This window comes from Seriola lalandi, unplaced genomic scaffold, assembly GCF_002814215.2.
Source record: "Seriola lalandi dorsalis isolate HSWRI2012SDOR001 ecotype SW California unplaced genomic scaffold, Sedor1 jcf7180002054949, whole genome shotgun sequence".
Classification (NCBI taxonomy): domain Eukaryota; kingdom Metazoa; phylum Chordata; class Actinopteri; order Carangiformes; family Carangidae; genus Seriola; species Seriola lalandi.
In genome coordinates this window covers 1,717,638-1,745,108 of record NW_019525500.1, presented here as the reverse complement: position 1 = coordinate 1,745,108, position 27,471 = coordinate 1,717,638, and the positions used below count along the sequence as shown (strand labels likewise).

Genomic DNA, 27,471 nt, shown 5'->3' with positions numbered 1-27,471 from the left:
AGAATCTCTCTGTAAAAAAAAAAAACCTACCAATGTGAGAAGTACTCGAATGATTTAAGGGATCGCGGATTGATTGGGCTTCCAACATTCTGAATGTAATGAAGCTGAATACGAGAATGCAGCTAGGGCATGAGAAAACGCACACAGAGGATAAAGAGCGAGGGCTGGAGTGTGTCCAGGCAGCCGAGAGGTTAGCTTGGTTGTGCGTCACCGAAGACGGTAGACACACACACATCCACACTAACGTCAAACCACACACAGACAAGTAAATGACAAGGGAGAGCAGACGATCCACCACAATGCAGCCAGATCCCCACGGGCAAATTACAGCTCAAGCAGGTCCAAACGGCCTCGACCGAACCAGCTCAGTCAAAATCACAAATCGCCCCTCATTGCTTTCTGTATTTGAATTTCTATCACTTTTCTCCAAGTGCAGTTAGATTGAAAGCTGTGTCTGAGAGGCAAATTAAAGTGGCTGTATCCTGTGCAGTATGGCGTAAATGTCTTATAACGTGTAAAGAGAGAACTGGGTAGGAAAGACGCATCTACAAAAACCTAATCACTGAGACATCAGTGAGGTTTTCTGAAAATCTTTCCCTAGTATCCATTTATTTCTGTGTGTTTGTGTAAGCTATCCCAGGCAAGGAAAGCCGAGTGCGGTTGCTATTTGTGTAAACAGTGGATGGCTGTTTAGGCCTTTTATTTTACACACCAACGCCACGGGCCCTCTGTGTAATGTTTTATAATATTTAATTACAAGGAGAGGCTTTTCCGACTGAGACCCAATCTATAATCCAGAGCTAAACAGAAAGGCGAGCCCGACCACAGAACCTAAACAATGTATTCAGGACACAGATTCATTGTCCAATTACATTTTTTCCAACCTCATTATTTATTCAGGGAAGCGCTTGGTTTCCAGCACCACTCTGATTCAAATCCATATGGTTACATACATTTACACCTTAGTGGTGCCAATAAGAACAGGGAAGTTTAACAAGCACTTTAAAACTCTGCACCTACGCAGAGTTGCAATCAAATTAATTAATCAAATCAAGTTTTTTTTGTCAAATCAAGTGGAAAAGGTTCCTTAGAGAATAGCATGTAAAATGTATGGATTAGCTGAAGATAAGAAATGTAGCCAGAAAATATTATATAAAGCTAAATTGGCAACATATCTGCAAGGCAGCAACAGGATACAATATACTTGCTTTTTAATGTGCACACACAGACACAACAGCACAATTACAGACACACTCCCCTGACCTCAGAGACGAAGGTTTTGCGGGTGATGGCCGATGACAAATAAACCATTAACAGGAAAGAGAAAGTTTTTCAGGTTGAGGAGGTTGAATATTCAGCCCACAAAACACGGATGATTCATTCAGAGTCGACTCCACACTTAATCATCCTCGGAGAGAAGTTCAATTTGGCATCAAAGACAAAACAACTGGATTCTTTTAAAACTCATAATCGATCAAAATGTCAGGACCCGCCAACACCCCCACCCTGACTCTCTCCTGCAAAGATGACTCTTGATTTTTTCCACAAAGAGTGTCACACAGCACAGCACTGAAAACTGCTAGATAAAAAAAAGTACATCAACGAAGACGACGGAAGAAAAGAGAAAGAAAGACACTAATTGATTGGTCAGCTGTCTTTGTTTTGATGACTGATCAATCAATGCAATAGCAACATCTTTTTGGCAAAGCTAGTGATGTGTGAGTTTATGCTGGAGTCTGTGTGATCTATCCAAACCCTGCAGCTGGACTAGAAAATCTATTTTTTTCCGGCATTGTGAAATATCAAAGTCTAGGCCTACATGTGAGAATGACTACACAGACTTCCGAGCATGGGAGTATTCCTTAAAATACCTTCCAAAAACACCTTGGAAAGAGTGTGACACATCCTACTGTAGCACATCGTCTGTTTATTGCAGAATAAGCAAACCCCGTAGTTGGGTCTGTGCTTTGGTTTTATGTTTTGATGATGGAGGAAATCTTTAGGCAACAAGCTGTGGGCTGGAATGACGGGTTTGTGTTGAATTTTGGGGTTAAGAGGATGTGAAACTCAACACTCTTTGTTGGAGGGGATTCGGAGAGGATGCAATTTGAGGGTGAGGGGACGAGGGGCGGAGCCCAATGACATTTTAGATTTCAGGGTTTCGTTTCTAGGAGTCGCTGCGGGTGTTGAGTGAAGAGGAGATGAGCTGCATGAGGTCGCAGCTGTTGTATCCTGATTGGGGATGCCCCTCAGCTTGTGCCATATGTCTGTCTGTGTGTGTGTGTGTGTGTGTGTGTGTTTTTAAAGATATATTGAGCCAAAATGTCTTCCCAGCTCCCTGGTGATGTTTTGAAAATACACATCTTTGAATTGTGGTGACTTATGAAACAATGATAAGCTAGTACAAAAATTGGGGATTTGATGACACAATTCAACAACTTCAATTAAATCAAGAAGTGTGTTTTTAGCTTAGCTCAATTTTTAGCTCCTGAAATAAAAATGAATGCCTTTTTAACATCTGGTCAGTAACAACAGATGAAAATGATCTTCCTGGACAAACACCTTTTCTGTTGATCAATGAGTATTTTGCTTGGCAAATAAATTGATGAAACAAATAAAATAAAATACATCACTTATGCTTTACATTTGGGCCAACCGCTTTCAAATTAATGATGAACATTAAAAGAAAATGTTCATGCAGTTTTTTATTGCAGTTTCTGGTGGATCCATCACAGTGAACATCAAGTCTGTATCTACTTTGGTAAAATTTGCATTATTTATGTATATTAGTGAAGTTTGAGTGTTGATTGATTTGAAAAGTGTAAACGGTCATCAGTCTGTACTTAAGATGCTTGACCACACAGCAATGATGTAACATTGACAAAATGCAGCCTTGAAATTCACTGGGATATATTGTACAACTAAAGCAGGTTTCTAGAGTCTGCTAACTCTTTTTAACACCAAAGGGAAATGAATGGAAAGAAATGGATGCCTGAAACGGTAAAGAAAATTAGATTAAGATTATTTTAGGGCATTTCTCTATTATTTTGTTTTGTAGCAAACCCTTCTTAGCTCAAGTAAAATAAGTGATGGACTGCAGAAATGACATCTAACACACATTACACTGTACCTCCTCTGTGTTTGTGAATATTTGTATGTGTGTGAGATGTTGTGTGCGTGTGTGTATTAAAGGGAAGGTGTCCAACAACAAATCAAAGACACTTGTGGGTCTGGAAGGGAATGGATCGGTAAGGAGGATGAGAGGAAGAAAACAACAGACAATCGTGTGGTTGCTGTCCTCAAGAGATTGTGTTTCCTCCCTGGGAGCAGGTCTGACACAAGAGAAAATGAGAAAACACAATCTGTTCAGCATTATTATGTCTGTTTACAATTATGAAAGGTACCACAGAATTAATGCTGAGCTAAAACATAAATTTAAGATGCTGCCAAGGTCTCACTTTTTCACTTTTATCTGCACAATGTTGTTGAAATATATGCAGATATTTTGCAACGGCCAACAATGACTGTACGGTCGTGATTCATGTGTTCGGTGCTCTTATACCGGCGTCAACTCATGGACAACGTAATTCAATTATCATACGAGAATTGGAGAACGCATGTGTGGCTGCCATATGTAATGATCTTTCACTGACAATGAGCCAAAATGGCCACAAGAGGCTGAGGCTGACTGGGGTCTGTAGCTGCCAGTGGCCCGTGACCGCATTGGGAATGAACAGCAGGCGAGGGCAACTGAGGCGCTGCATTAAGATACAATGGAGAAAGACAAGGCCCACCTGGGTCCTCGTGTTACTACTGCGCACTGACTGCAACAATAGAGGCTTCTGTCGGAGAGAAGGTTGGAGAGAGTCAGAGTGTACTGAAAGAAGAAGGAAGCAAGACGAAGCATGAGAGACGATGCGGAGAGAACATCAAAAGACTAGAAACTGCAGCAATCGCTTTGTTCTCTGGAGAATTTGTTACACAGTTATCTACCTGTAACTTTCACTTGCATACATTTGATTGACCAGTGCAGTGCATTGCTGTTGTCATTTCCTGTTGTGGCAAATAAATGAGGAGGCTGCATTTGAAAAAGTGCCATATTTTTAGGCTTTTAGTGAGCATTCAGACCAAAAGCATTCATTCATTTATCGATTCATTAGCCATACTGCCGTCTGTCAACGTGCTAACATAGAGACAAACCACCATTCACACTCATTCACACCTACAGCTAAATTATTGTTGCCAATTAACCTAACCTGCATGTCTGTGGAGTGTGGGAGGAAGCAGGAAGCCCAAGCAGGAAACCCACACAGGCATGAAGAGAACATGCAACATGGACTTTCCGAATTATATTTGTCTTCTCACCTGTACCTGAAGCAACGATCCCTGTTAGGGCAGCCTCTTGACCAAAAACAGCCAGGTGGAATAGGCTGCCTCGGCGGGGGGAGAAGACAAATATAATTCAGAAAGTCCATGTTGCATGTTCTCCTCGTGCCTGTGTGGGTTTTTCCTGCAGGTACTTCCTCTGACACTCCACAGACATTGAGTAATTCTTTCATGAATTTATTTATCAGATGTCGAAACACAGAGGAAGGATTTTACTTCTTTGGAAAGTTATTATCACAATAGTCAGTCTTCATGTTAAAAAATGTGCGCTTGAACGGATTTGAGTGACTAACGCTGATTCAGCTCAATTTTTTTTTTTTTTTCTGCCAGATGCATTTGCATCTACACCCATTCAGTATCAATAGAGTGGTCCCATTTAAATGAATCAAGGGGCTGTGTCTCTACATGGAGGGCTAATGTTGCCTGTATATGGCCCAAGTCATACTGGCTATCGCTGCTCATGCTAAACACTGTGTACAGTGCTGTGTGTTTATTTCAAACAAGCAACTGTTTCTGCTGCCAGAAATGTAAAATGCATCGCTTCCAGTGAGTAAGAGGAATTTTCCCAGAAAACACACAGCTGGCACTGCTGGGCTCCAACAGTAAATGCTAAAGCGTTTATGAAACTGCTCACGGTTGAATTATTCTTGATTTGAGATAGAAAGTAAACATTTATTTATGTTAAGATTTCACTGACTTGTAGCTTGGATACCAATTTGATCTAAAATAGTACACAGAATGACTCCCAGATATAGATGCTGGTGTTTGAAGTGTTGGACTGCGCTCTGCAGAGGAATTTGTTTCAGGGCCCAGTCTTTGCCCACACAGGCTGGAAGTCATGACTGTGGATGAAGCTAAAGAGTTTTAATAACAGGGTTAACACATACTCAGTGATTTGACATGCAGAGAAGGACCCTACATCAATCCCATCACTCCTCACAATGCTCCCGATCTGATGACATCACTTCCCAGGAGGGTTGCAGGGTATCATGAGGTGCAGTTGGGGGAGGGTTTGGGGAGTGAGGGTGTCAATCAGCCTGTCAATTAGCAGGACAGGAAGGCAATATGTCTCCTAAAAGTTAACATAAACCCAGTGGTGTTTAGACAGACACATACACACACAAACAAATGGAGGACAGGGGTCACACAGTAGAATCCATTACTACAGAGGTGAATTAGAGGAGGAGGAGGGAGGGATGATTTTGTTTGACTAATCGCTGACCCACTGGGGTTAGTGATCCCTGAAAATAAGTACCACAGGCAGAGAATGCAAAGGGTCCAGGAAAGCATAAAAGCAAGGAAGGGAAAGTAAGGAAAGTGAAGTCAGAGAGAGAAAGTGGAAGGACTGGAAACAGTTAGGAGCTCTAGTCAATGAGTCCAACTGCTGCTGAACAATGTATTATGTGTGTGTGAGTGTGTGACCTCAAAACAACATCAAGCAATCTTCTGCTTTTCTTTTCTTGTTGTACTTTCATTCTCATGTACAGGTGCCACTAAGAGCCTGACAACTGTCACATCTCAGCTGTCAAGCTGCTTTCAGACAGTGAGGGGGAAATTCCACGTTCCATGGTTTGAATCGTGGCGGCTCCCAACTACCTCCGGTCTTACCCGCCTTTACACCACAGGCTGCTGCTAGCCATCGAGTATGATCTCATCACGCAGCTAAAATAGAGTTTGTGGCTTAAAACAGATGACATGGTTAGTCATATGAAACAATTAATGCAGCAAGTTTTGCTTCTTAGTGTTATGAACGTTTATTGTCTCAGACAGGACAATCAAACTTTGAGGCTGATGTTGCTCGAATACCATCCCTCTTCATTTATCTGTCTGTTTGCTGAAGGGGTGAATCATTTAGGGAACGCATTTCCTTCGCTGTGGTTTTTGTGGTTGCCATGGTCACACGTCGAGCCATGGGAGCAAGTTCCTATGCCTCCTATGCTATACCCTTGCCGCTGCTGCCACCACTGACTTTGGCAGCATGGCCTAGGCCATACAAAAAGTAATCTGTGGGTTTGGCTTGACTCTGCTTCCCTCTTTCAAGTTCTCCATGACTCCTTGGCCCCTCCCATCTCATTGAGGGGCTGACCTCACCTGTTTACAAGTCTACATGTATTTGGTTCCAAGATGGCTCTCTCCCTCCCTCCAGGAAGACCAGTGCCTGTGTTTAATTTATCCTTTGTTCATGCCACATGTAGTATTAGGTAAGCACCTACAATAGTACCAATAGCCACACTTCACCACTAACTACTTATTTCCGACATCATGCTTTGCTTGTTTTGATTATATTAAATAAATTACTTTCTTAATTAATTAAAACTATGCGGATCTCTCTTCTTTATGACCTTAATAAGCTGGACATAACTAGTATTGATCATCTCTATCACACTTTTACAGACAATCAGGAAGGGTTAACACATGTACTTAATGAAAATCAGGGCTTTTATTTTACAATATAAGGGACAGTGTATTTTAGCACTGACGACAGTATTACAAAAATAGCAGATCACAATCTACTCTTTAAATGTCTTTTTCCCCTGGAGCAATATTACGAACTTTGCAAACATTTTCCATTTGTGCTGCTGTAAAAATTCTTGTCTTTACTTTTTTTTTTTTTAAATAGCATTCCTTGAATTGACTCCAGGCTGCCTCCAAACATCCGTGTGGAAATAATAATAACAGGAAAAGCAAATAGTAAGAAAGAAAAAGGGAAAGAGATAGCCGAGAGCAAAGCCCCCTTACTCACACACACACACACACACCCACACCCACACAAACACACACACCCACACCCACTTTCCTGCATGATTTACGACAGCTTATTGCCTAGATCACAGATCAGACTCTGAACACACAAAGGCAGACACTTAAACAGACAGGAGGACACATGTTCAGGCTGAATGGCTACTGACGGTGCTAAAGGAACAAGAATACACACGTCTGAAGACAAGCGTGGCTTCCTGAGGAAAGTGGAATAATCCTTGATGAGAGCGATTAAGAGTCAGTAAAGGCATGTATTGTGGGGAATGAAAACACTGTCACACTGTGGAGCCCGTAAATAATCCCTCTCTACACACTACGCTGTCAAAGGTGGCTGCAGGACACAGAGAGCAAACAGAAAGGGCTTCAAGTTTGGTTAAAGGATATAAAGCTTAACACATTCACACAGTCAAACAAAGCTGATAACAGCTTTCCATCACAGTGAACATCAAGTCTGTATCTACTTTGGCAATGTGCTTTGTATGTCTTTGTCCAATGGATCAATTTGCTGTAATGTCAGATACATCAGGTACAAATCATCACAGGAAAATATCAGATTTCGATGCCAATCCCTAAAAATCCGACTCTTGGTTACTTTTGTCGCTTTCATGAATTCAGCCACGGACAGTAGCCTCATTACACCAGACTGCAATGCAGCTGCAAGACTTACTGGTGACTTAATGATGACTTACTGATGACTTATAGAAAAGTTGGGCAGAGTGCCTTCTCTGCCTACACATAAAACCAACACCTGACATTCAAGCATGTCATATGAAGTTTCAGAGAATTTTGGGAAAATTAATAAGGATATAGCTTTATGAAACTGAAGCAGATAAGACACGTTGAAGGAATGTGGCCACAACAGAAAGGTAGATCACAACATTTCCTGAGAAAAAGACTCCTGGAGCACACTGATGATCACAGACACTCAGATTAATGAAGTTAATCCTTTGCTGAAAGACAGCCTGTGTGCAACAAGTAATATTTACGTAGGTTTTCACTTTGTCAGGAATCACATGGAGGACTAAAGACACACACTGACAGATATCAAATGGATAAAATAATATGCAGGCCAAAATAACTGACATGTACATGCAGACACACTGAATATTTTTGCGAAGTGCTGACTCCTCAAAACAGTCTGGACAGGATATGGCTCCTGAATCTTCCAATAAAAGATAATTTACAGGCTCCTGCCCTCTTAAAACCAAACAAGACTAACTAGCACATTATTCAGCTGGTACAAGGGCCAGACACACACTCTCAGAGCTGTCGTCCATATTTTACAACATGGTCTACATGTATGTGTTTATGTCATGTATGCTCTTCTGTGTGCTCCTATGAATTTACAGCTTAGGGTCGTCTCGAGGTAGAAAAAAAATGTAATCCAAAAAACAGCAAACTGATGGATGGAAGGGGATGGGATGATAATATTATCTTATAAAGCTTAAGTCTGTTTTTCTCTCTCCTTCTCTCTCTCCGTCCCCACCTTCTGTCTCCAGATCCCGCAGACATGTCCGCCTTTTGGGACCAATTCAGGTTACACTGACAACACAGGCTCCAGTGCTATCCAGCTAAGTTAAATCCAGCTGAAATGATGATGACATTGATTCTGTCGTGATTTCAATGATGAAACTCAATAAATCCTGTTTAGTTTAATTCTTAACAGCTTGTTATTTCTGCTTTATTTATTTTCATGTTGCTCTGTGCCTCTCCATATAATACTCATGTTAGTCCCATTTTTATTGTGTAATCTCTCTGCCTCTCAAGTTAATCTCTACCATCAACTACCACATCAGTCGTCATTTGAATCAGTCCACTGTTGTCTGAACTTAACATCCAGAGGTGAGAGCTAAATTTAGAGCGCTAGACTTTCTGATCTATCAAAACCCAAAATGTCCTCCAGTCATATGCATGCAATTTGCTAGGCGCCAGGACCAATAACTACAAAACTGATTGATAAACTGACGTCAACTGATACAGGGAAAGGGCATCCTTGATCAACACTCTCAACATCAAACTGCATTGATCCTATTAAGCTCTACAAATGACTAAACATCCCCTGGCTCAGACTCACAGGATAGAAGTTCACACTGCAAACAAAAGCCTCTATTTATACCCAGAAACACTAAAGGTACACTGTGCTTCGCCCTGTTTCTCTCACACACTCAGCCACCACCAGTAAGTGCAAAGAAAGAACACGTTCTGTGCATACTTGCATGTATGTGCGTTTTTTTTTTCTGTGTATGTGTGTGTGTGAGTGTGTGTTCATGGGAGGTTTAGGTCAGAGTTCAGGGAAACCCCACATACCCCATCTAGCCCTTGTAACCCTCAGGGAGAAGCCATGATTCACACACACACACACACACACACACACACACACACACACACACACACAACCACACACACACAGACACACACACACACACACACACACACACACACACACACACACTTTCTTAAACCATAGACTTTACCAGACCTGACCTTGACCAGACCTGCCAACAGGATCACCAACAGACACACAGGGGATTCTGGGAAACAGGAAACAGGAAGTGGGCCCTGTCCAAGCTGAGTGTGAAAGCCCTGTTCACAAAGAGTTGTGTATGAAACTCTCCGTGTGTGGTAAAGTGCGTTAAGACAGACTTGCGCCCTTACTAACGCCTAACAAGGTGAATTGCTTTAATGGTTAACGCCGGCTACACATCATGACAGTCTCCACGTGTGTGTGTGTTCACATGTGTCGGCCTGTATGTGTGTGAAGCCCCCCCCGACCCTGGGCAGCATTTGGCAGAGAGGCATCCAGGCTTGTGGGAGGGGGCTGCAGTGGGATCTCTGGTTTCAAATAGGGCCGGTGCCCTGGGACCGGGCCATGTCAAAGGCCCTGTCCCCGATGAGCCATATTAGGGCCCTGATCCCCAATCAATCAGCACCATGCTAAAAAGAATCCACAACAAGACGGCAATTAAGCCCCAGCGAGGACTTAACTAAACATGTGTGAGAGATAGGGTTTGCACAAGTAACTGTGTGTGTGTAGGTCTTTGACTCTGTGTTTTATGAAGAAGTGTGAGTGTGTGTGTGTTTGTGTGACTGCGAGTGAGTAAAAGCCTTGTGAGACAGCCCCTGTTCACTCCGGACGTGCAGCGTGGAAGACAGAGGTGAAAAAAGTCTCAGGAGGCTGTCTTTGTTTTTCCTTGTGTATCAGCGTAACCACATACACACAGTGGTAATGTACACACACATTTAACAACCGAAACGCCATCCAAAAATGAATGCAAACATGGAGAGAATACTGTTTTTTACCTTTTGCCAAGAAATTTTAATCCATTTTCCATGTTTGGCAGTTAACAGGACCACTATGCAATTTGGGGATACTGCAGCAGCTATTGCTCCCACTCCTGGTTAAAAGTATGGGTTGAGAAAACTCCACTGCTACAGAGTCTGTTGTTGGCAGGTCCAAATAGAGTCGCAGTGACTTTCAGAGTGAGAGAGATGTTTTTTTTTTTTTTTTTTTTAAACTGGATCCTGATATTGAAATAAGTTTAGCAGAACCCCCTGCGCCGGTCTGATTTGGAGTGCTGAAGTGGATCAGTATGTGGCAGAAGAGCAGTGCATCCAAAAAATGAGTGGGCCTGTCATCCCCTCAGTCTGAATGGGTGCGATGCTTGTGGTGTGGAGCAAATCATCATCAATCCTGGCCAGCATCTGAGAACCACAGCAGTGTTGACACTGGCACTGAGGTGAGGAGAAGTGAAACCAAAATCCAGGGTTTCTCAATACAGTAAACACACGTTCACAGTCTGAGTTAAGAGGCTATTGTGACCAAAAACAGCACTTGCTCTATGCTGCGGGCAGCGGGGTGGTGGGGTGAAAGAGGGGGCCGGTTTTTAAACAGTGGACCTGGGTTCAAACCTGCATATGTGGCTCAACTGTCCTTGAGCAGGACACTCAGAGGCATAATTCATTTTAGATTCTGCACCGAGGGAGGTGCATGTTGTTTATCAAACAAGCACACCAGCACTGCACTGCAATTAGTCCACCAACATGTTACCAGCAGGTTTTTCTTCTTTATGTACATGCATTTAAAGCAATAGTTCAACACTTTGGGTAATATTTCTATTCCCCTTCTGGCTGAGAATTAGATAAGAGACTGATATTCTCTAGTCTCTGCATGTTTAATATAAAGCTACAGCCAGCAGCCGGTCAGCAAAGCTTAATGTAAAGATGAAAACAACTAGCCTAGCTCTGTCCTAAGGTAACACCATCTACCAGCACCTTTAAAGATTACTGATTAACACTTTAAAACTATTTATTTTTAAACAAATTGTATTGTGTGGGTGTGTGACTAGTTGAGCTTTAGAGGTGCTGTTAGGCAGATTTTTATTCCTACCGTCAAACAGAGTAAGCTTAGCCGTTTACTCCTCTCTCTGGTCTTTGTGCTAAGCTAAGCTAACTGGCTGCTGGCTATAGCTTACAGACATGAGAGTGGTACTGATCTTCTCATCTTATTTTTTTGCCAAGAAAGTGAAAAATTTCACATTGTCATATATAAAGTGGGATTAAGGAAACATAGAGAGAAATACTACATCTAAGGTTAATTGTATATTCCTGTGGATTTACTTAGGTACCAGCGACTTGCAAAAGTCGGTTTGTGTGGAAAACTCTCAGTCTATAAAAATCCGGTGATTAAGAGGTGCAGGTATATTAAGAAGGCTGTGGTTGGGAAGCTAAAATCCAATTACCTTGTATTTTACAGAGGGACAGTGGATAAAAAGTGAAGGAAAAGAAGACTGCAGGGAGTTTGCAATGAATATTAAAAAAAGGCAGTAATACATGACTACAATATCTGGAAATAACTGATATATTCGCATCAGTGAGCGGCAGTGAGTTGTGTCTCTGTGCTCATTAAACTTGAAGCAGCTAATGCACTATAACAAATGAGCTGTACTGATATGACATTTTCTTTGCAGTGACTTGTATTTTCACCACCCAAAATGCAAGGCATGTAGATGCCAATGTCAGCTGGTTGATCAGTCTGTTCAGTGGTTTGCTTGTCGGTCTGGATCTTGAGAGGGATAACGCAAGACATAGCTGAGAGCAAAATGTTTGCAATATCTTCACGAAATAATTATCTCTTTTAAGATCTTAATTGCATTTTAAGTAAATGCCGTGACATGTTGTTACTTCATTAAGGAGGATTTCTGCATGCTTTGCTGATGTTTACCAGATAAAACAGCATCTTTTGATCCTCCTTTACTTGCAGAACAGAACAAAAGAAGAAGCAGTCCCTGGCAATGATCGTGTAATTACTTGCTGTCTTAATAAATCATGTGTTAATTACACATGACATTGTAAGTACAAGCGTTTCACAACAGCTGCGTTAGAACAGAAAGGAGATTACAGTACACACGTATTTTAGAGCGAGTTTGAACACGCTTCAAGATCAACTTAGTGTGACACCTTCAAGTCATTACACATTTTGGAAACGGCTTTCTTAAACTAATTTGTCAATCAACCCCTGCACTGCTGTGGGTGATACACACACACACAACACAAAATGTAGAAAATACACACACAAGTTTCTGTGTTTGTACTGTATTACAGTTAAACACACCTAATTATAGTATCATTCTGAGTTATCAAGTTACACACAAACAAGATCTTTACTGTCAAATCAGTTACAAACTTACAATAAAAACCTTATTGTATTACATAGATGTAACTATACATGTCCATATAAACATGTATAGGCACACAAAAACGCAATCATTAACAATCCAGTGCTTTCAAGCATGTGATTGTTGGTTCTACTGGTTTCAGTTGACATATGACAGTGAAACACTGTTCAAATAAGCTCTGTTGGTGTTTGAAGGAAAATAAACGGATCAGCGGAGCGCATCTTCCATCAAATATGATCGAACATCCATTTTTCAAAAAGGGGAAAACGCTGAAGCAAATGACAGTTGTAAACATAAGCAAGGAGCAGAAAGGTTAGACGAAAACGACGACAGAAAAAACAGGCCAGAGAGAATCTGTTCTTTGTTAAACCTGTCTCTCCTTCACTCTCCAGTACAGAGTGGACAGGAAGCGAGAGCAGAAAGGCACAGCGGAGGGAGAAAAAAAAAAAAAAACAGCTATTTTTGTAATTGCTTTTTTTTGCCTTTGCTGAAAGAAAAGTGGTGGGGAAAGTTTTGAGAAATTTAAACAGCCTTGACAGCCAGGGTGTAGTAGTATTAATCTTTTCAAACAGAGAGAAAACCCTTCTATTATAAACACAGACAGAAACTCTGGGATCAGCGGCCATGTCGTATAGTCTGTTTATCGCTGCTGTCGGATTAAACACTTCTATATCCAGAAAGTCAACATTTTCAGAAATGTAGAAGCCGCTGGGTTTCAGAAACCGTACAGGAAATTATGAAAAAAATGAAATTAAACCAGTACTAACTGATCTCTTGGTCAGTTGGGAGCAGCAGAAACAAGCTGCAAACTGACACATTGCCACCTTTTAATTAGATTTTTCTTATTAAGACATCCAGCAGACACAAACCAATACTACCATTGATTTGGGGTCGTGATTCTGGCCCCCTGATGAATGTAAGTCCAGCATTTGCTCTCTTCTAGCTCTGTTTTTGGTCCCTACGAACTCCTGAGGGAAATATGTGGCTCTTTAGCTGCAAAATGCTCCACTATGATCACCAGCTAGTCGCTAACTTTGTCTGTCTATTGTTTGGTGCTGGATAGGCAGCATACACTGGGGGTTTTTTATTTTTTTCCAGAACAACTACCTGCTGCTGCTGCTGAAAACCAAAAACCAAAACAATGAGCTGAAAGATGCTGAAGCTCCATAGAGCTGAGGGGAAATGCAGAGTTGAGAATAATTCTCTGTGGGTTGGACAATACAAGCATTAAGTTTCACATTACTCACAGCCATTTGAGACATCATTATTGTGAACACATTGATTATAGTCACTTAAACAATGCTCACAATGCAAAATACCAACTCAAGAAAGCTTGTATATGTAGGCCATGTGTCATGCCTTACCCTCCACCAACATGCAAGCAATACGTCACTGAAGAGCTATGATAAAACTAATATCACTAAGTATTTGAGAGGAAAATCCATTCTCAGTAAACATGTTTTTTATATCACTCTCACTATATTTATAATTAATTCCTGAACTATGTCTTTGGTTTCCAACTTTTTCATTAATTTTCTGTGATAAATTTTTTCCTCATTCAAATGTCTCTAAGAAAGAACGAAAGGAAAGAAATAACTAATAAAAGTAATTTACAGTTCAGTTTCAACCCCACCTGTCTAACATGCATCTAAATTGAACCCATTGATTGAAAAAAAAAAAAAAAAAAAGAAAGGCAAAAAGAAAAGAGAATATAATCGCATCAAGGACACTTTTAGCCTCCACTGTCATAGCGCTGGCAGTTTGCACGCCGGCCTCAGTGTGAGGACGGTTAGGGTTAGGAGTTATTAACTGCCTCTGATCTGAGCTTACAGCTAAACCTCCCGTCGGCTCACACTGCTAATCACACCTGAATGCTGCCGACCCCGCGGAACCCGGGAATCAAAGAACAACATGCAACCCGGAGTGTTAATGGTACCATCCTCCTCCCACTCTGCTAACACTGTTTTTCTTTCACTCCTTTCACCCTCCCGCCGTCTCCATCGTGCTCTTTTTTTTTTTCCTGCAAATGAAAGAAGTGTGGCAGCGCACAGAGAGAGAGAGGGAGAGAGAGAGAGAAAGAGAGATTGAGAAAGTTGGGGGTCTGATTTTGGCAGGCGAGACTTTTTCCCCTCACCCTATGTTTGTTCTGGTTCTATGAAAACATCTCCAAAGAGGGGAGATGAGGGAGGGAGGAGGAAGATGGAGGGAGGAGAACGTAGAGGAGGAGCATGGGCACTATTTAGAGGAGGTGCACTAATGTTTCTTATTTAGTAACAACGACTGGCAAACTGACAAACTTTGGATTGGAAATTAATTTGCATCCGAGATGTCGACGCAAAACTCTTTTTTGCTCTCTCTTTTGAACAGTTTTTTGCCTAACAGTACGGCACATATACACACACACACACACACACACACACACACACACACACACACACACCACACACACACACACACACCCATAAAACCAGAATGTGACTTTTACTCTTTGTTTTTTTTGTATGGATTAAACAAGCTACGTTGTGTTAATTAGTAATTAGTGAGCTTCAGAAGAACCGGTGGATGGATTTCCTTGCCATTAGACAGAGCCAGACTAGCTGCTTCCCACTGTCTGTGGCGTCGATCAGGACAGCAACAGATAGACCCTGCACAGCCATTTAATTATTTGGCCTCTATATTGAAAGGACACGGTCTCAACTACGTGAAACACTAATCACAGGTTTGACATTAAAATTCTGCTGTGTCATTTTAACACCAGAGACCTGTCTTGACCTGACATTTAATTTGTAATATGCTTGTAACGTGACTCAGACTTGCCTTCGAGGACTTGACACTTGCTCTGACAGATGTGAGACCTGACTTATAAACTTGTCTTGAATCACTTGAACCTGGACGCATTTTCAAAGACAGAATTGGAAGGAAGGACTTAGAACTCTAAAAATATCTGCGCTTAAGGAAAAGTTCATGCTTCAAACTTTCCACCATCTCTTCCCTCTTCCTGTGTTCATCTCAGACCATCCTCGCGTCTCCTCCTTACTGTATTTCTGATCTGCTGTACTTCTCTGTTCTGGTCTTAGGTAGTTATATTGGACACAAGCTACCTGGATTTCAGTTGAAACATCGAGGCTGTCAGCTTTGAGTTTGCCTGTGGCTACTCTCAAAAACCCAACCCTGAGGATATATATACGAACACACACACACTGTAATGTCCCGCACACCACAGAGTGTATACTTAAGGCCAACGTGGAGGGGATGGAAATCAGAGCACAGACCGAAGCAAAGACAACACAGAGGATATGAAGTTCATGTTATGTTCAGGTTCAACAAGGTGGGTGGCGAGAAATTTTTCCCCAAATTTGCGAGTAATATTTGTGGCTAATTTATCCCAAAAAAACGGAAGTCACTGAGCTTGCTAGCTTGGAGGTAAAAAAAAAAAAGAAGAAAAAAAAAAAAAAAAAAAAAGTAGTGGAATGCAAATGAATATATTTCATTTAAACCGACAAGTTTCAGAGCCAGATGTGTTTCCAAAAACTTTGAGAAGCAGAAGAAGCAGAAGTTTTGACATTCGAACAGCTGCGTTATGAGGTAGGCAGACACAGGTCATCATGTGTCATCATTAGGTGACCTTGTCTCCTTGACGGCTGCCACCCTAACTTTACAGCTAATAAGTTGGCCGTGACACTAATGATGAGCAGCAGTGACGATCTGCCCACCACCACCGCAGCTCCACCGCCGTCAAAGGAGGCCCCTGTCTATTTAAATGAAGTCTGTAATGACTGTAATGAGACTCAAGATTGCATGCTGGTCTTCGCTTGACTGAAACACTTTCCTTTACAAGTTGGCAGGGAAAAATAATAAATGACACAAGGAGAAGTTAATTTATTTGAACTTGCAAATTGTAATGTACCGTGTGGTGTGTAAAAGCTGAGTTTGAATCTTTGAGATTGTCACATTAAAGCAGTTCTAAAAATGATGCAAAAAGCTCCTCTAGGATTTAATCAACTTGTAGCCAAAGAAAAAATGATTGAATATCTTCATCATGGTGATTTTCATTGTAGGTTATGTCATCACCAGTTGAGTCTTTGAAGACTTTTATGAGCCTCTAGAGCCTCAAAATTACCTCACAACATGCAACATGGTCTTGATGCTACAGCACAAAACTTTTTTTATTCCTGAAAAGATACAAGATGTAAAAAAAGTTTTCACTGGACAAAGAAATCCATAGAAAATGTTATATGTGTGCACGTACAGTATATAATATAGATTTCAAATTGTCCAGATAAGGAGTTGAGAAGTCAACTTAATTATCTGTTATCTAATTTACTGCAATATCATCCTCTAGATATGAGAAATTGAATTAAAAAAAAAAACATCATAATAAGTGACAGCGTTGCAATGTCATCCTGATAATCTCTTATCTCAACATATAACTTGAAGCCAAAATCACATTTTCCTGATTTAATTCTCCATTAGTTTATTTCAAATATTTGCACATCTCTATTGTGAGGCCAAATCGATTAAATTTCACTGCACATTTCATTGCACTGTGATTTCTTTGCGAGCCAACTGTCTCCTCTCCGAAACGAGCTTTAATTTAAGTTGCACAGGAAAAAATCAAAAACATGTAAACAAAGGAATGGCAGAAACAGATGTTTGAGAGCGAGCCTGCGTACGCGCTTGGATGTGCGCACATGTGTATGACTGTGCATGCGCTCGTCCCAGCGTGTGAGTGGATTTAGTAAGTGTCTGATATCCACCTTGTGCCAGCAGTTTTGATTCACAGAACGCCGCATGGAACATGGCAGCGAGCCTTGCCATAATGTCACTGGGGAAAAATCATCCAGCTTAACTCCTTTGATCCAGCGAGAATCAAACGAGCTGAGAAAGTTCATAGAGTTTTATCCCATAACACTGAAGGAGACGTCAAAACAAAGCAGAGGAAGCTCGCCAGGCTCAAGCTAAATTTTGATTCAGGCAACAGCATCACTACGGACAAGACCATGGGAATGTTTTAGTAGAAGGTAATTCAGATACTTTCTTAAAATATTTTCTATCGTTCAGTTTTATTTGCTGCTCTTGAGAACCTTAATTTGATATGTGTGTGTTCATGTTAAGAGATCAGGGCTGAGGTTTCTTTTGCTATACGTTCAGACAGCTGGCAGCTAATTGCACGTCATATAACAGCAACCACACAGACAGTTAATCAACTAAACTCACAGAAACAGACATAGAACATTCAGTCTTAATTATAATAAATTCATTACAGCCCTGGAATCAGATGAATTCCTCATTATTGCCCTAAAAATAGATGAATGGCACAGTTGATGAAATTTTTAGCATTTTGAGTCTGATTAGAGTTGTCTGAAAGTAAATTAACTCGATTCCACCAATACTACGAGGATCAGTGTGTTAAAGATCCCATATGCTTTAGACTCTGGTCCGTGATTGGCAAACAGATCCACATGGTCCACATTCCAACCGCACACAGTCTGTATTCAGATGTGAACCACGTGAGCTGTAATGATTGGGCAGAAACAGCAGCATAAAACATCAGAGTGATGGGGATTTAAAGGCTAATATTAAATATTCATTCAGTTACACTGAGACTGTATCAATTATACGGAAACTAGAGGCCAGGCCTTTTTGTAATGTGAGTGATTATCCAATGAACATGCTGTATTGGACTTTTTAGGTTGGCTCTTCGCAATGAATTACTAGGGGAAGTATAAGATACAAAATAATGCGGCATTGCGCCAGATGATAAATTAGTATGTCAGCAAACTGTGTGAACGATGTTGGATATGTTCAAGGCTCTTTGATCTATTTCTTTCATGGCATTTGTATTGTCTATTGTGAAATTTGTTCTTACATAAATAAAACAGACCCACAAATGATTATTGTATCATCTTTCTCCCTCTTTGCGTGATCTATGGTGACATTTCACTAAATTTGCAAATGGCGAGCTTTGATTTTGGTGTTTCGCTATTCAAAACAGACAACATATTTGTGATGCTTGCATGACACAAAAATCGATCTGCAATTCTCAAGCGACAATCATTTCTGAAATGAGATCCCGATACCGTTTGCAATTCTATGTCTGAGCAGTGCTTACAAATCACTTTTGAGAAACAGTCCCCTGCGTTGCATTGCGGTAAGTAAAGCATGAATAGAGTGATAGAGAGAAAAATGGATAGAGGAAGAGAAACTTACGTTGGCCTTCCTGGCAGAGGTGTAGGGAGTGGATCTGGAAAAGAAGACAAGGGGATTTTTTTACAACAGGATAAACAATATTGCTCCCAGATTTTTCTCTGTGCGCGCTGCCAGCTACAAGCAAGAATCAGTTGAGACGAATGTTGCTAAAAGGAGCCAGAGCTCTAGTGGGAAAAGATCACTAGAGAAAAAAAAATGTCATTGTTTGTCACAAAAAGTACGTAAAATACTCGTCATAGAGCCACTTTATTGTGACATCTGCACACCAGACATCTTTAAAAGCTTTGTCTTTGCAGCTTTAGATCAAATGCAACTCTCAGTAGGCTAACTCATCTTACCGAATTTGACAAAAAGCACGCCTGTCGTGGACACGGTGCCCTGGGTGTTAGTGGCCACACACTGGAAGTAGCCCGTGTCCGTGGTGTCCAGGTTGCGGATGCGGAGGCGTGACCCGTATGGCATGGACCTATAGGAGATACGCCGCGGCTCCTGCACGACGGGGGCGTCATTCTTCAGCCAGCGCACAGTGGGTGGTGGGTTCCCAGACACACGACAGAAGAGCTCGGCGGTTTGGCCCAGAGAGGTGGTGATGTTGTTCAAGGGAGCTTCAAGACGGATAAAGAAGGGCCCTGGAAGACACGATAGAGACGAAGTAAAAGAATATGAGTGACATAAATGGAGAAGAGAAAGGGAAGGGGAGCAGATAAAGGGATAGAGCATGAATGAGAGGATGAAGAGAATTCGAAGAAAAAATATGAAAAAAGGGCCAAGGGAGAAGAAACATCAGGAGAGAGATGATTGAGAGAGAAACAGACAACAAGAAAGGGAAGACATTGTATTACACAAGGCCAAGAACTACGACATAAATCAAACAACACTTACTGTACTACATCAGTGCCAGATATTTTCGAAAAAACACATGCTGCTGTATGAAAGAACAGTGGTGAAACAACTCAGTATTTTCAGGCACACATATTCAAAGCCTGGTTTTGCAAGTTATTTTGTGGTTGCCACTGTGGTGACACCTAATTTCACTTTTCATCATGGCTGTATGATGCCAGAGGGTTTTCCCCGGCCTGTGCATGATCTCATGAGGCAACACCACCTGTGTGTTGGGTGAAAACTTTGAAAAGGAAAAAGACCAAACAACCTTAAGGAGAAAAAATAAGGTTATCTAAACTCATTGTAATACCACAGTGTGAGGCTGCTGTGTTCAGAAGGTGTTGGAAAAGAAACAGCAAAACATTTTTGCATGATTATCTCCAGGACCACATTTTTCCTCGAGGTGGTCAGGAAAAAAACAATCTGGAGGGCCACCTAAGAGTTTAATGTGCAGGAAAAACATTAGTGTTAATGTCATGAAATACCTCTGGAAAGTTCCCTCAACCCCAAAACCCATCTTAGGTATGCAGAAATGCTCCTGGTTACATAGACTGGCCAAAACAAACAAAGAAGGAAAAGCACATAGAGGGGAATCTCAAATACTAGTGAGATGAACTTCAGTGTGTGTGAATAGAGAGGTTGAGAAGTCAAAATAGAGGCACGCACTTACATATGCAGGGAATACCACACATTTAAATCTTTACTATGCCATGTAAATTAATTAGTTAGACCATCTCTGCACTGAACAACATAACTTTTAATATTCCTGGCCAGTCAAAAGTTTGGACACACTTTTATGTACAATTCTGGTACTGTATGAGACATCTGTCCGATGAAATCACATGACAGACCCGGAAAGATGTCAGGAATGTGGCTTTAGAGGTTGAGGGTTGTCGGACGATTAACACATCACCACCGAAACACTTCACAGTAACCAGGTCTTGTTCCCAAACTGGGTTTTCCCTATAAGGGCATTGCTGTCTTCTCCAAGCTGCTCTCTGTCTTGCTTTCTCCTGATATATCAGTTTATCCTCTGTTGTTCATTACGGTATAGTTACGTAAAAAATATTGTAAGTCAGCAGGAAAAACGTATTAATATTATTCCAGGATAATCCTTACAAAAAATTTAAATTGATTCCTGGAATAGCTGGTATGAAGCCGTCTGTGCAGAGAGTGTTTGTGCCCTGAGTTAGGCCTGTCAGGTCTACTGGCCTGAGAGGAATCCTAGGATACAGCATATATTAAGTGCTGCCTTACTGGCCTGAGAAGTCAGATTTTGGGCACAGAAAGACCATTGAACATGCATCTCTCTGCAAGAAAGCTGATACGTTTGGGTCAAAGTTTTATTTAGTTTGAACTGGCGTCCTAACAGTGACTCTAAATCTGATCATTAAGTTCTCACAACTAATCCAGAGAAAACTGCATTAATTCTTGCCAACGCTTCAGGTTGGAGCATGCTGGTGCCCTTACTTTATACTCTCTTGTCACCATAGCAACCCTTGTGGTTGTATGTACAGCCCATCTGATGCCAGCAGTGAACATATTGTCATGAGGTGCAATGAAATGAGTGCCTACGATGTGTCTGCTAAAAAGAGAAGTGGGCACATTTGTCTTGGCATACAGCCTGTGTGTGTGTGTGTGTGTGTGTGTGTGTGTGTGTGTTTGTCCGTCCACCATACTCCCTAAAGCCCCAGGCTTAACACAGCAATGTGGTACTAACAAGTGTGTGACAATATGAGGAAACTCCCACCATCGACCACACCACCACCACCACTCTCCCCTCACTTCTCCCCCTTCTCACCCACTTTTTATCTGTCCTCCTCTCTCTACACACACAATGGCCTCCCTTATTTGTACAGTTCTGTCTCTCCACATTTCATCTGCAGTCAGGACAAAACCTCCAGAAAGTCAATGTAGAAGATCAGGTCAATATCTAAAAACTACATGAAATCATCCATCCATCTCCTCCACTTAAGATTCTCCTCCTTTACTCCTTCCTGTCTCTCCCCATCTACTTACTCCTCCACTCACTTGCCCAAGCACGTGCTACAACTGTAGACATAAAAAAACATATCTCACTTGGGTGTGTGTGTGGGGGAGAGATCTTCTTGCATTACATCATATACACACCATATATAAGTTAAGCACTTCATTGTCGTATGACTGACCTTCTGCAAAGCCTGGAGGTCTTTCTATCCAGCCAGCAATACAGACACACACACAGACACACTTTGATCTGTGATAATGCCCAGACACAGATCCTTGTGTTCTCTGTTTGCTTTAACAAGCCTTGTAAATGGATTATCAAGGGAAAATTTGATAATATAATGTAATAGCTGCTGTAACAGAAAGGATTGTACACAATTGATAGCCAGGTCAAACTCTGATATGATCATAAACGAAGACGCACGCTCTGACGGAAGGGGGCTGTATGAGTGTGTGACTGGATGACATTGAGAGCGGCGGTGTCTTCAGTTAATTTGTCTCACTTGTTTCTTTTCAAAACTTGTTTACTCAACTGTTTTGCCACTTTTTTGTTTTGCTTTGCTTTTCAATTTAATCTGTCTGATTATGTTACCAGTTGTAATCACTTTAAATGTCATGAGACAACTGAAAGAACACCGGGATGAAGGATTGGACTATGTTTCTTCTGTATCAAGCATTAGCTCTAATTTAACAAACAGTAACAATATTTTTCTCTCATTTTTGCTGCGTGGTATTTTCTGAATTTGTCACATTAACTCAACTCGACCCAAACTCCTCACAAAACTGAACTTTCACGTCTCTATGTGCCGTGACCTGAAATTCTGGCTAGAATCTAAAATTTTCATGAATTCTTATTTTCTCATTTCTCATTTATTTATTTATTTGAAAAGGACAGTGCACATTAATTAACCTTTCTGTAAAAGTGCCAGTGTTAGCCAACAGGCTAATTTTCAACTGCAGTCCTCTGGCAGGATGTCTAAAAACCACATATTGACCAGATGTTCATCAGTCAGATTTTACGCTTGATAACAAAGCTTTAGACCTCTGATTGGCTTCTCATAGAGTTTTATCCGTCTAAGAGGTGGGAGAATTTTCTCAGATCATGGGCACAGCTTAGAAAAGAGTTCAGATATATCTAAAACCACGTGGCTCAATGTCTGTAAGTGAATGAAATGTGAAAGGCTAATTATTTATTTTATTGCTATGATTACTATTTCTCTCTGTGTTATTTAATAAGCAACTAGTGTCAGTATAAGTGGCATTTGTCAGTAGAATCATGAATATTTGTTGTCTGATTTACTGCTCTCGTTGCCTTGAACTGATGCTGAGAAGAAATGACTTTGACAGCGTCGATGAGACGGCACCGACATCAGTTTGTCTGCGCTGTGAGGTTCTTTTGATCACGTCTCCAGCTGCGCTGTTGTTGTTGTATTCCTCTTGGAGTTACATGGTTTTAGGTCGGTTGTCTGTGTGTGTAATATGTGACTCAGATCACGCAAACTCTGATAGGAATAATGTTGCAACCCTCCCTACAGTCACAGGTCATTACCTCTCACAGTCAGTACTCACACTGAAACATCCGCACTCATCATACCCATGCTGGTACCAATCACAGAGTTGCTGTACCACCCACTAAGGTCATTCCTACTGGCTGACACATTTAGCTATTGAAAGGGTACATGACAGTTTGTAAGTCCAAGCTTACTTATGCGTGTAGGTGTGTGTTTTAATTATGATTTGACCCCCAACTATCAACACAAAGTCATTGCCTACACACTGTCATGAGAGTAGCGGACTGAATCCTTCTTACATGCTAACCAAACACTTCACTGCCTTAATGTGCCTGTTGAGTCTGACTATATCTTCTAAAATCAAAAGAGTACTTCATACTGTATATTACCTCATAAACTGAATATTAAACAGACCTGCTCTTAAAAGACACGTGTGTTTTGCCAAAGGCAAGAAGGTCACACAAACCGAGTCACTTTATCACCATCTCATTAGTTGAGTTGATGGAAAAGAAAATGGTTTTTGGGGTTGTGTGCCTGCACACTTCATTAGCTGTTATAATAAGTCAGAATAAAGCAGCAGATTGGGAAAGAAGAGACAAGAGGAGATGATGAGAAGTGAAGAGGGGAAAGAGAGCAATGAGTGATTTAACTGCAAAGATGTCCTGCCAATGTCTGTGTAACAAAGCCACTCTGTACGTAATTGTCTCGCGGTGAGTGTTGTGGTATTTGGCACCAGGAGCACTGTGAAACTCAAGCCCTCGCTGCGGACTGTCCCTTTAATGTGGCAGGCGACTAAACGGTGCCCTGTCATCAGCCTGCATTTTCTCGCAGAGGTTTTGTACAATCAAACACTCACACGCAAGCATCCAAACGTAAACACACGCACACCCACACGACCGCAACACACACAAATTATCCATGCTCAAAACGAGCCGAGTTACACTACACCTTCTCATTTCACCAGCAACGCTGTATTCTATATGTGAATGTATGTCTATATTCAATAACATACACGGCAGTAAAGCTGTGCTAGGCAGGCCGTTCTCAGCAAGACACGGGCTCAGAAACCTGAGTGGCTGCACAGCTAACTAAACATACTCAGCAGATACACTGAGGAGCTGGGACTGTAGCACTGCCAGCTATGGTTAAAGGTGAATTTCATTAAAGTTGGGTCACTCTCCAACAGAGAAAGAGAGAGAGGAAAGGAAGTAAGAGAAGAAAAAACTGTACAGAATGAAACAGTGAAAAAGACAGGGAGAATGAAGGAAAGCCAGAGGGAAAATGAGTTCAGTAAACTATCATCACCCCTGATTTTAGCCCAATAATGAGCCTCTTTCAGCATGATAACTTCCTGCTACTGATGCATACTGATAGAGCCACGCTACCTGAATGCTGTCTGCTTGGTCAATCAAAACCATTCCCTGCCTGCAGACAAAACAAGTGGTGCAATCACCATCCATCCATCAGATAAGAAACAGATGTTCGTCATGGGGCTGAGCTCAAAATGACACACACACACACACACACAGACACACACACAGATACACTATTTTGAACACATGGTTTGCGTGCATGCACACATGCACAGCCTTTGTAGATTTTCATATTTCATGATGTTGTGGAAAAATAAAGCTGTCTCTATGATTTGTTTGGAAGTACTCCTCATTGTATTTATGACTTTTTAAACATTCTTGATTGGTCACCATAACTATTATCTTGACTTAACTGCTCAATCATGCCCAGAAACTACTGTCCTCATTCTTGCTCGTGTGTTTAACAATGTTTTTGTGTACACAGAATTTCTTGTGGGATGGATGTTGTGGGAGAGCTGGCTTTGCAAGAGTTGAATTAAGAAAACGAGGCAAAATGAGAGAGCAAAAATAAGGGTCAATATCAATAAAGTCTTATGCTGAAGATCTTCAGGGTGTCTTCGTGGGGGGATTAGGCGGATGTTGGCTCTCCAAACCCAGGGGAAACTGAGGAGAGGGGGCAAGATTTGACTGATAACTCAGGGCAACGGTGTTGAGAAAATATCCAGAAAATTATGAGTATCTGACTCAGTTGTTCCTGCGGTGCTGACTGACGACCAGCCGTTTTAAATGCCTCCACTGTCAGGATCTGCTGATGTAAACCTGTGCAGCTCCAGAAGACATGACCATCCTCACCACAAAATAAATAATTTTGTGGTAGAATCCTTATTAATCAAGGAAGGGAAGGAATAAGTCTATGCTGGAGAACCAAGCAGCATTGAGACATTTTCATCTCCATATTGCATCCCACATTTAATTTTTTTTTTTGGGGGGGGGTTAGACCAGGTGGAATGCATGTGACTTGGAGAGGGGTTTATTTTACGGGCCTGTTAAGTGTAAAGATCATTGCTAGAACTTCAGGAGATCTTGAGCATATCAGTCCAGTGCAGTATCATCTGCAAGTCATCAGGTCTCAGCATGTACAAAAAACAAACTCGCTGAGACAGATTATTTATGCGTCTGCAAGATGCAAGAAACAAAAACAAACACAACAACGATTCCATCCAATGATTCTTAATATCAACACTAGCAACCCCATCGAGTGTCGTCGTGTGTAATTATGTTGAAAATCAAAGCGGTCGAGGGAGATACTCTGGTGTTGCTTGGTTCCAGACCTGTGATATTTGTTCAACAATTCAAAAGGGTCTGGTGCCGTGTACAATGAGAATTTTTGTATGTGGAACTAAGCTTTAAATGTGGGGATGTCATCTTCATACATAGCGAGCTACCGAGCTTCAGTAAATCCCTTAAAACAGAGAAAAGTAGACACAAAAAGGACAAGCGTGGATGTCATGGAATCAGTGATAGACGCACTAAAAGCAGCAGCAGCACATTCATTTTGAAGCTTTCTCTGAAGAGAGGACTAAAAGTAGGTCAGTGGAAATGAGTGAAATGCGGTGCACCTGTGGCTGTATTCCCACATGCTGAGTAGATCAACGTGTAATTTGTTCCATCAATTATCCTCCACAGTGGCCTACGCTGGGACAATGGGTGTTGTCTGGGTGGCTGAAGGTGACCATTCACAGGGGACGTGTACGTTTTAACACATCACTGAATGTGTTCAACAGTTTTGATGGGAGGAGGGGCTGTCGAGGTGTGGGCATGTGTGTTGAAACTGAACCCTGCTTTTTGTGAGTGTGTGTTTATGTGTGTGCATTTACCATCACTAGAGGTGTTCCATGAAGTGGTAGCTAGCACACTGGGGTCTTGGGGAAACTCAGACCCTGTAAAAGAAAAAAAAAAAAAAAAAGGAAATGAAGACAACTATTAGCATGTTTCTGACTGTTGGGCCCTAAAGAAATAGCAGGGTGGACTTCACTAGTCACTAGTTCAGCAAGTCATTTCACTTGATGGATCGAGAACCCTACAATTCACAAACAAGTGTTTTGGTATATTTCTGTGTCGGTGAATGAACCTCAAAAAATATGCTGGTGCTGTCGTCTGCTGCTCAAAGAAACAAAAGTCACCAGGTGGCATGAAGTGGGGAAGTTTAGAAAGGTTCAACTTTATGCAAATGTCATCTGAGCAACAACCCATTTCATTGCCTCGTGAAACAGAAGTACAGCTGTTTTTGACTCCGCTCAACTGCATTAAAGTGCTTTTGACTAAATGAAGGAAACTTTCACAGTCAATGGCTTCTGTACGCTCTATATGACTTGAACAAGACTTGAATGAGACAAACAATGTGTGGCAAAATCCCTTGGGACATGTGGCAACAGGAAAAAATAACCCAATGCCCAATCAGAGCTGAGTATTTAAATTAATGTACGGGCTCAATGCTAAACACACCTGTAAGCTTCATCTGTGTGTGTGTGTGTGAACAGGAGATCACTTCAAACACAAACAGACACAGTCCCAACCAGACCTTTTGGGCCAATGGGACGCCCCTAGTCAAGTGACAAGATAAACATTTGAATAGTGGTTAATTCTGCTTTAATCATATCATTTAATAAATCAACAGAGTGGTGCAGAGCAGACACTTTTCTAGGTAAAAGACTGCAAACATAAAACAAACACACATTTCTTTTGAGT

General features: G+C 41.4%; 1 protein-coding gene across 2 annotated transcripts in view; it reads right to left on the bottom strand.

Moving 5' to 3' along the window:
- The window catches only part of ror1 (receptor tyrosine kinase-like orphan receptor 1), a 127,241-nt gene that overhangs the window by 14,753 nt on the left and 85,017 nt on the right, over positions 1–27,471 (bottom strand). Inside the window, exons 2-4 of one of the 2 annotated variants that reach the window (XM_023394480.2) lie at positions 26,601–26,663; positions 19,370–19,660; positions 19,032–19,065 (exon numbers count right to left, since the gene is read on the bottom strand). In XM_023394480.2, the coding sequence (XP_023250248.1) occupies positions 19,032–19,065; positions 19,370–19,660; positions 26,601–26,663 (388 nt within the window). The remainder of the gene's footprint in view (positions 1–19,031; positions 19,066–19,369; positions 19,661–26,600; positions 26,664–27,471) is intronic. The other variant, XM_087170497.1, reaches the window with a different exon arrangement.